The following is a 9,537-nucleotide window of genomic DNA, read 5'->3' as shown; positions in this document are numbered from 1 at the left end:
ATACATATGTAATCACCTTTTGATTGTTAATGATTTATCCAATTTTATCAAATAAAAAACAAAACCATTCATCAAAGAAGTATCAATCAAATGACACAGATTATCAAAGAAGAAAGAAGATTATTTCTCTTCAATTTCACTGACAGGACAAAAGTTCAATCAAAAAAGAAAGAAGAATGAAACAATATCTCAGTAAAATGGAAAGGATACAAATCTCAAATCCAATTGCAATGACAAATGTGAAGGTAAAACCTCTCCAAAAGAATGATACATGAACACAAAGGAGAGACATTGACAAACATATGAATAATCTCTACATCAAACAGATAATTTACCAGGACATTTCATTTCCAAATCACAACATGAGCATAAAACCACCGGCAACAGCGAAAATGAAGTAATTCAGTAGATTGATGCAGATTGCAGAAGCAGAAGACTCATTGTTCACAGACTCTGAAGATTTCGGTGATAAGCCGGAGAGACTTGGAGCTAAATCAGAGGCCGGAGAAATATCGGGTGCAGGTGCTGGTGCAAGCGCAACCAATGGTGTTGTACTGAAAATTGATTGAGGCAGAAGAACTTGATCGAGTTCGTAAACCGCAACCGGGAATGTAGAGTACACACTGCTGCTAATTTTGGGGTTTGTCCAATCTGAATGCACTTTGATCAGGCCAGCAACATCAGTGAGATTGAGTGGATATGAACCACCAGCAAAAGTATTGATAGGAGTGGCAGTTAAGGTTTTGAAGTCTGAAAGTGAGTAGTATTTAGGGAATGCATGGAAGAGGAGAAGAGATTTGAGCTGGTCTGAAGTGAGATTTGATAATGTGGATTGATTGAGAGAAGAGAAAGCCGAATCTTTGGGTACGAAAAGTGTTAATCCTTGTTTAGTGTCATTGGCTTGGTTTTGAAATGTTTGGATGACTTTGGTTTGAGTTATGTAGTTGAGGAAAGTGTTGAAAGGGCCGGCAACAGATAAAAGATTTGCGAGGTTGACGAAGGGTGGAGCCGGGGCAGGGGCCGGAGCCGAAGATGGAGATAAAGATGGTGCAGCAGCAATCTGAGCATTTGTAGGGGAAAGTGTTGAGAGAATTACAATGGTTATTGCTGCTGTAAAGATTATGTTCAGTGACATTGTTCTTGATTTCAGTCACTCTATGCCCCTGCAGTAAAAATGAACTAGTTATGAAATAGAGAGTAAAAGCAAGCTTGATGATTTGCAGGTGAACTAAATAGAATTATGAATGGAAACAAGATCACACATTCCAAGAGCTAATTCCATGAATATTAAAATAAGCAAGGACACTTGAAAAATACAAACAAGATCTCACATTCCACAGTAATTTAATGAGAACAAATGATCTGATCTTATAAATAAAGATTTGATGATTTCTTTTGATAACATGAATACAAAGGGAAAAATGGGAGCAAGAGCACATCAAAAGGATACAAACAAGATCACACATTATAGAATAATTTCATGAAAAAACTAAAACAAGAGGAAGTTTAACTGCATATATAAACACTGAACAAGAACACATAAAAAAAAAAAATTAAAAACATGCAAACAAGATCTGGCATTGTACACAAGCATCATGCATGAACATTAAAAGTAAAAAAAATGGAGATTAAGAAGGGAGAAGTGCAAACCTGAGAAGAATGAGCCAAAAGTTCAAGGGGAGGAATGGAGTGTGAGGTATGTTTGGTATATAAAGTGAGATGAATTAGAAATGATGTGAAGCTGTGGGTGGCAGCTGGTGAAGGTAGTAGGTGTCCACAGAACTAAAGATGTCCAAAGTGCTTGCATTTTTAATTTTAATTTTAATTAATTAATTAATTAATTGCTTTATTTATTTATTTCTTTTATTTATAAATTCATAATTGTGTAGTAGGAAAGGAAAGGAACACACAGCTGGAGTTGGAGAGTATTGAGGGCCTGCCATTGTCTGGTGAGATATCAGAATTGACACACCAACTAAGGCACACCTTTTACATCTAAATTTTTTTATTTATTTATTTTGGTAATAAAAAAAACAGAAGGGGTGCCTTTTTCCTTAATCTATCTATCAATGTGTTTATGTGTGTGCATATATCACAATTCCCACCTTTCACTCCACCCCAACCTTGAATTTATTGTGCTCTCATGTTCTCATGAGAAATTTTCTTTCTTTTCTTTTAGCTTTTACAGCTCAGCCATCATCAGAGTACTCTTTTTTTTTTATTATTATTATTTTTGGGTCCATTTTCTCATATTATATATCTATATATTTTATTTTTAAAGAAAATACAAGCTTGCATGCTTCATTGTAAATGAAGAAATGCTGTTACACAACTAAGAAACATGAGAAAAATAAAAAATATATGTAAATATCCATGTTTTTTGGGGTTAAATATGTAAAATTAAACTCTTTTCTGGTATGAGTGGTAATTGATCAGTATTTTTTTTTAACGAAATGTGACAAAGTCATATGTCATGAGTATATACAACAACATCACCATGATCTCACATGTGTGTTTTTGGCAGAATATAAATATTTTATATAAAAAACACTGATACTGATAGATAAAAAAATTATTAGCATACTATATTAATACATAGTAATTCAATTAGGTCTCCAATGTCTTTTATTTTTTTTATTTATCTAAAAACTATGTATTCAATTAGGTCTCCAATGTCCTTTTATTTTTTTATTTATTTAAATAACAAGTCCCAAATAGAAGTAATTCAATTAGGTCTCCAATGTCTTTCATTATCAGCACATAATCACATGCTAATTAAGGTATATATAGTGACACTTTCATGCTGTTGAAATTGATTAGCCAAGATAACAACACATTTATTTCAAATTATTTAGCCTAAAACCTAATAAGATTTTTTTTTTTTTTCCAATCCCTTTATAAGTACGAAACCCTAATTAATGCATAGATGTGCTCATGTTTGGTATCAATCAATTCAATTAAGATAAATACGATAAACTTCCTAGGAAAAATAACAATCATGACTAAAGTTTTCTCTGATTGAAGAATAATTAATAAACAACAATAAGGGAAAATAAACATAGTTTTTAGATAAATTTATTCACTGTATTACTAAATAATAAGGTATTTATTATGTATATTACATTAAAAAAATATTAAAAAAAATTGTCATGATTTTTTTCTCCTTATTTTACCATATCAATGAAATTTCAATTTTGCCCATCCAATAAATTATGAAAAACCAAAAAATGAAATGCAATATAGAAAAAAATATTTTTTTATAATAATTAAATTAAAAAACCCTGAAAATAAAGTTGAATGTGATTTCTATTATATCAAATTGAAAAAAAAAATAACGATTTACTGTTGATTTCTTTGTTTATTGACATCATATCTCTGTGTAAAGTATTTATTATAAGTTCAGTTTAGATCCACATCAACTAATTGAGAGAAAATATGTATGTAGAGGGTAACTCTATTCTATCTTATTGGACCAATTTTTTGGGGTTATGAGTTTTTACTATATACATAAATATTTATATTTTTATCCGGTGTATACATGCTTTATGATGTGATTTGTCTGTTTTATAAAAATAATAAATAAATGGCCATTTTTTTCATTACTAATGTTAGCTAGATAATTGAATTTCAAGAGCCGGATCATTAGTGAATCAAGGATAAATTACAAGGTCTAATCGGTAATTTAACTAATAAACAGCTTAAAATGTCCTAATTCATTTATAAACTGCATCAGCCGTTCGTTTCAAGAGGATCATCTTAGCGAGAATCTCAAAGCTCCGACCTCGTGGGCCCCCGTCCACTCCTCTTGTGCCACGTGGCACCCAAAAAGAGCGAAACTTTTTGAATTTCCGGTAAAACGTGGCAATTCCCGCGAATTTCTCTCCTCATTCACTCGTCTCTCTTCTACATCTCAAAGAGAGAGAGAGAGAGAGAGAGAGAGAGAGAGAGAGGATGGAGCTCGATGGGATCTCGATGGGGTTCATGGCGATGATCGGAGATGAGGATCATGACAGCAGGGTGCTGTCGATCTCGGTGTTCGTCGCTGTGCTCTGCCTCTGCATCGTCGCCGGTCACTTGCTCGAGGAGCACCGCTGGTTCAACGAATCCATCATTGCCATTCTCATTGTAAGTCCATCCCTTTCCCCCTTTCTCTTGATTTCTTAATTTTGGCCATGTATGAAAGGGAAATGATGTGAATTTAGGGTTTATGAGCTGCTTTGATTTGTTTGAGAAATGAAAAAAATGTCAATTTTTCGTTATGTGATTTTGTGTTTTTAATGAGAAGGGATGGATTACTGGAGCTGTTGTATTGTTGCTGAGCAAAGGGAAAAAGTCTCATATTCTTAGGTTCAATGAGGAAGTGTTTTTTATTTATATTCTTCCACCTATAATCTTCAATGCCGGGTATGTTAAAATTTCTTTCTTGGTTGAAGAAAATAGTGTGTATTGTTTCATCAATTCACAACCTTGTTCATTTATTTCTTCAGGTTTCAGGTAAAGAAGAAGGAGTTTTTCCGTAATTTTTTCACCATCATGCTTTTTGGAGTAATTGGTGTGTTTATTTCATTCGCCATTATATCAGCAGGTAATTTAATTTGAAATCTCACTGGATGATGAAAAGATCCTTGAACTGCATGATGAAAAGATCCAGAGGACTAATTAAATAGGCCATAAATATCCATTCTTAATCTAAAACTAGCATTGAAGCTCACATTTCCGTTGTAATTTGATGAAGTTAAATTCCAAGTATATCAGTGACAATTACTGACTGTGAACCAATGATGTGCTTATTGATTTTTTGTTAATGCAGGCACATGGTGGCTTTTTCCAAAGATTGGTTTTCATGGGCTTGGTATTGAGGATTATCTTGGTTTGTTTCTCCTTCCTCAATGTTATGTCTGTGTTTTGCAAACTTATACAAGGCATGACTCATCTAACATGCTTTTCATCTCTCGCCTAGTTAGCTCTAGGAACAATTTTCTCTTCGACAGACACAATCTGTACACTGCAGGTCCATTATATTTTCATCTCGCTTTTGATCCTTAAGATCAACAAATTTAAGTTGACAACAGCCAATTTTGAATTCCTTTTAAATATTCCGTAGGTCTTGCATCAGGATGAGACTCCTCTTCTATACAGTCTGGTGTTTGGGGAAGGAGTTGTAAATGATGCTACGTCTGTGGTTCTTTTTAATGCTATCCAAAAAATTGATGCTTCACACATGGACTCTCACAAAGCACTCTCTGTACTCAAAGATTTCCTCTACTTATTTTCAACTAGTACTATGCTTGGGGTTGCTGTAAGCTTTTGATACAATTCTATATATACACTTTGAATCTTCCTATCTGTGGTAACTCATGCACTCCTCACAATTTTCCACCTTGTCTTTTCTCAGGCTGGACTTTTGACTGCTTATGCACTTAGAGCCCTATATTTTGGTAGGTATGTGATGTAGGAAATACTGATAATTCTCTTCTTTCTTATTATGCATGCTGGGAGAATCTTTGCCAAATGTTTTTAATTCTGCAGGCACTCGACTGATCGTGAAATAGCTTTAATGGTCTTGATGGCATATCTCTCTTACATGTTGGCAGAGGTAAGGATTTCTTTACATGCACTCATTTTCTCCTGATTTGATCAAAGATGCTTCTAGATGTATTCTTAAGAATACTGATAGTATATGCATCACATTGCTGCTTTAGTTTCTTCCTCAACGAATGAAACACAAGTGGTATGTCAATCTGTGTTGAATTTATTTAACACTCCTTTGCCTTGCGCTTGTAACTACTGGTTTAAATAACTATTCCTGCAGATATTGCAGTTGAGTGGCATCCTCACTGTCTTCTTTTGTGGCATTGTAATGTCGCATTATGCATGGTACAATGTGACTGAAAAGTCAAGAATCACAACGAGGTATGTTCATGCTTCAAAAACATAAAATTCTTTAAACTATGAATATGATCCCCTATTCAAATCCCTGTGCAACTTTCTTCTTCAATTTCTGTCCAATGTCTTCCTGCTCTTGTGGAATGTTGGCTATGCGTCTATCATGATTTAATGGGAAGTTAGCTTATCGAAGTGCAACTTTATTTTGCTCTTCTAAATGTAATATCTGCTTCATAAATAAGCTATCTTGTAATATATAATTTCTTTCCTTCTACTTTTGCAGGCATACATTTGCTACATTATCATTCATCGCAGAAACATTCATCTTTCTATATGTGGGAATGGATGCTCTTGATATAGAGAAATGGAAAATGACAAAGACCAAGTAGGTCCTTTATTCTTATGCTGTTAGTTATTATGAAGTAGAGAATATCACAGTTGAAGTTTATCTCCCAGTAGGAATCGTTTGACTGAACAGACTCTTGTCTAGATGAACTTAAATTTTTTAGTGATATAGCACAGAACGCATATACTGAGTTGAGATCAACCCAGATACTATTACTTCTTAAACCATATGTTGGATATAGGCTGGCCCAAGCCCATCTTTTGTACACCCAAACCAAGTTCTTGTTTGTTGTATAGGAAAGGTTTAGTTCCACATAGGTAATGAGAATCACCATATATAGATTTCTTGTCTTGTTCACTCTTTGCTGGAAAAACTCCCAACCTGAAACTGATATTGACAAGTGTTAGTGCAGTGCGTAGAACATCTAATCCCAGGCCATATCTTTCTAATATTGTTTTAGTATTACATATAATCTTTTTGCTAATTTAATTGCATGCTATAATCACAGTTTATTTCCAACACCATATATTTATCTCTAAAATTGTACAAGCCCTGCAGAATTATAATTAATGTACTTGTTGATCTATCATGGAATTTACTCTGCAATTTCACTGCAGCACACAGACATCCTTTGGCATTTACAGTTCCGTGATGCTCCTAACATTGCTTGGACGAGCTGCATTCGTGTTCCCCCTGTCTGCTCTATCCAACTACATGAGCTCAGATGCTGGAAAGTCATTAATCACAATCAAACACCAGGTTATTTAAATCACAAATATCATTGGCCTCTGTGAGAATATTTGAATGAATGAATACATGTGGAAACTATATTTGTGTCACAGATTGTAATCTGGTGGGCAGGGCTGATGAGAGGAGCTGTTTCTATTGCCTTAGCATTCAAGCAGGTATTTTTTGTGTGGTTGTTCAGTCAGAAATAAGGATTATCATTATCACACTCTACATTCTCTTTTGTTCTTCAGTTCACATCCTCTGGTGTTGCATGGAATCCAGTTACTGCAACAATGATCACCAGCACTGTTGTTGTTGTCCTTTTCAGCACTTTGGTATTATTTGACAATATTTTGTATTTATTTTCTAGCTGTAATAGATTCCATAAGAACATTGATTAAAATTTATATGGTTGCAGGTGTTTGGAATCCTAACAAAGCCACTTATAGATCACCTTCTACCTCCTCATGCACAAGAACATCAAAACAACAAGCATGAGATGAACAACAGCCCCAGAGAAGAATTAAACCTTCCATTGCTATCAAGAGATGATAGCTGGCCAACAGGTATTCTCAAAGCCAAGCATAGCCTCACAATGCTTCTTGAAAGACCAGCTCATACCATCCATTACTACTGGAGAAAATTTGATGATGCTCATATGAGACCTGTTTTTGGTGGTCCTAATCCTTCCTCTTTGAACAATTAATCAATCAATTTTATCAATCTTCAGACTTTTTATCAATGAAATGTCATTCAATTTCATAACTAAAATCATATTTACAATCTTATTTATAAACACTACTGTCTGTACACAACGCAAAGAGACACACAAATTCTTGTTCCTTAGATGCAGGGAGGAGGCTGTACAGTTCCAGTAGAATTCCCCCAAACATTGGCACACCAGCTAGGCTCCGGTTTCTTCTTGCCGATGTACTCCAAGTTTATATTAGCCAGCTCCACATCACTGCATGGATAATCTTTACTGCAAGTCAGCTTAATCGCCACTTCGTTACGGTATGTTCCATGAATGTTCCTGAACTTCACACAGCTTATTTTCACCTTTGATGGTGTCTGCATTCATTGAAAAATAGTTGATCAGTTTCACATATATATATATATAAAGAAACATAGATTGATATATATATATATACCGTAGTATTGCAATTGCCTAGAGGACAATATTGTTGATCAATGATGATAGGATTGGAAATATTCGACACACTAATGTTTTCAAATAGAAAATGAGAAGCATAGGAAATGGAAGGAGATGATTGCCATGTTTTGATCCTCAATCCATTATCAGTTCCATTGAAAGTACAGTTACTGATTGTCAAATTAACAACATCTTCCTCATGAAACATATTCCCAAGGCTGCCTACACTGATACCATGTCCAGGGCCACAAGTGATGTTAGATACATTCACATTAGCAGCTCCTTCCAGGAATGCAATGCAGTCGTCTCCCGTCCCAATCGTTGAGTTTGCCAACACTACATCTGTCGACTCGGCTACATGAATCCCGTCAGTGTTTGGGCTGTCCGCCGGAGAATTTATCGTCAGGCCATCAACATTGAAGTTGTCACTTTGATAGATTAACAGGTGCAAGCTCTTGCTGTTTACTAATGATACTCCTCTCACTGTTCCATTGCTCACATATCTGAATCCCAATGACTGCATTCATTCATTCATTCACATTACATTACATTACATGCATACTTATATGAAAGAGTTAGAGAAAGATGAGTTAGGGTTAGGGTTAGAGTTACATAAGGGCGTTGGATGTAGGGATGATGCCAAGCTGAGTGTCCTTGGCCATCAAAGACGCCATCACCACATAGATGAATATTATTGAGGTGTCTGAATTCAAGCCAGGTTGCTGGACTATCGGTAGGATTATATACAGAGAGATTGGTGGGAGCTAGTAAGACTCCTTCCACTTCCACCATCATTGAACCATTGCATGGCCCTTGGAATTTCATTGGTCCTACAAAGTAGCACCCTTTTGGTATTCTTACTTTTGTTTCTCCTTCTGCTGCACATGCTTCTCTCCATGCTAAATCAAATGCCTGCATATATATATGACATAGTTCAAGTGTATATTTATTAATTAATGTTAAGGGTTGAATGATGAACTAAAATGATGAAGGGTATGTTGTTATCCACACAAGTGGAGGGAGAGCAGACCCCAAAAGACCGGCTTGATAGTGAAAGTATAAGACCGCTTATATGCACACAAAGATTTCATCTCATAGCTGATGTGGGACTAAAAAGGTTCTATTACATATGTACATGTTGTAGATTATAATTACCTCAGTGTCATTGTGCTGTCCGTTTGCCACTGCACCATAGTCTTTCACATTGAAAATGTTAATTGATTGATCTTGCCCATTAACAATACAAAAGATCAAGAAGAAGAAAAAAGAAGAGAGACTAATGAACTTGTAATTTAATGCCATCTGAATTTCTAATGTTTTTTTTTTCTTTCTACTCACTGTATAGTTTTTTGGTGATGTATTTATACTGAACTTAGAGATGTTGATGATGTTAGTTATATTCTGGTATGGCTTATCACAAATT

The 9,537-nt window shown here is 34.9% G+C and overlaps 3 protein-coding genes across 3 annotated transcripts; 2 read left to right on the top strand and 1 right to left on the bottom strand.

Annotated features, from left to right (window-relative positions):
* Positions 1-166: 166 nt before the first annotated feature.
* LOC120279354 (fasciclin-like arabinogalactan protein 7) lies at positions 167-1,765 on the bottom strand. The gene is made up of 2 exons (XM_039286280.1): positions 1,651-1,765; positions 167-1,163 (listed from the first exon to the last, which is right to left on the bottom strand). The coding sequence occupies exon 2, from the start codon at positions 1,133-1,135 to the stop codon at positions 356-358; it is 780 nt and encodes a 259-aa protein (XP_039142214.1). The 5' UTR covers positions 1,136-1,163; positions 1,651-1,765; the 3' UTR covers positions 167-355.
* A 2,207-nt stretch (positions 1,766-3,972) lies between these two features.
* LOC120279125 (sodium/hydrogen exchanger 4-like) lies at positions 3,973-4,725 on the top strand. Its single transcript, XM_039285992.1, has 4 exons — positions 3,973-4,125; positions 4,286-4,404; positions 4,488-4,585; positions 4,700-4,725. The coding sequence occupies exons 1-4, from the start codon at positions 3,973-3,975 to the stop codon at positions 4,723-4,725; spliced, it is 396 nt and encodes a 131-aa protein (XP_039141926.1).
* Positions 4,500-8,026, top strand: LOC120279353 (sodium/hydrogen exchanger 4-like). Its single transcript, XM_039286279.1, has 13 exons — positions 4,500-4,585; positions 4,811-4,870; positions 4,961-5,011; positions 5,105-5,299; positions 5,396-5,442; positions 5,530-5,596; positions 5,813-5,913; positions 6,170-6,271; positions 6,850-6,991; positions 7,075-7,137; positions 7,213-7,296; positions 7,380-7,527; positions 7,809-8,026. The coding sequence occupies exons 2-13, from the start codon at positions 4,844-4,846 to the stop codon at positions 8,024-8,026; spliced, it is 1,245 nt and encodes a 414-aa protein (XP_039142213.1). The 5' UTR covers positions 4,500-4,585; positions 4,811-4,843.
* Positions 8,027-9,537: the final 1,511 nt, after the last annotated feature.

Source organism: Dioscorea cayenensis, chromosome 16, assembly GCF_009730915.1.
Source record: "Dioscorea cayenensis subsp. rotundata cultivar TDr96_F1 chromosome 16, TDr96_F1_v2_PseudoChromosome.rev07_lg8_w22 25.fasta, whole genome shotgun sequence".
Lineage (NCBI taxonomy): Eukaryota > Viridiplantae > Streptophyta > Magnoliopsida > Dioscoreales > Dioscoreaceae > Dioscorea > Dioscorea cayenensis.
This window is presented reverse-complemented; position numbering and strand designations above follow the sequence as displayed.

Excerpts from the sequence above, each read along its gene's own strand:
- LOC120279354 (XM_039286280.1), bottom strand. The coding sequence starts at position 1,135 with ATGTCACTGAACATAATCTTTACAGCAGCAATAACCATTGTAATTCTC.
- LOC120279125 (XM_039285992.1), top strand. The coding sequence starts at position 3,973 with ATGGGGTTCATGGCGATGATCGGAGATGAGGATCATGACAGCAGGGTG. Across the intron at positions 4,126-4,285 it reads CCATCATTGCCATTCTCATT|GGATGGATTACTGGAGCTGT; the intron begins GTAAGTCCATCC and ends TTTAATGAGAAG. Across the intron at positions 4,405-4,487 it reads CCTATAATCTTCAATGCCGG|GTTTCAGGTAAAGAAGAAGG; the intron begins GTATGTTAAAAT and ends TTATTTCTTCAG.
- LOC120279353 (XM_039286279.1), top strand. The coding sequence starts at position 4,844 with ATGGGCTTGGTATTGAGGATTATCTTG. Across the intron at positions 5,300-5,395 it reads GTACTATGCTTGGGGTTGCT|GCTGGACTTTTGACTGCTTA; the intron begins GTAAGCTTTTGA and ends GTCTTTTCTCAG. Across the intron at positions 7,297-7,379 it reads TTGTCCTTTTCAGCACTTTG|GTGTTTGGAATCCTAACAAA; the intron begins GTATTATTTGAC and ends ATATGGTTGCAG.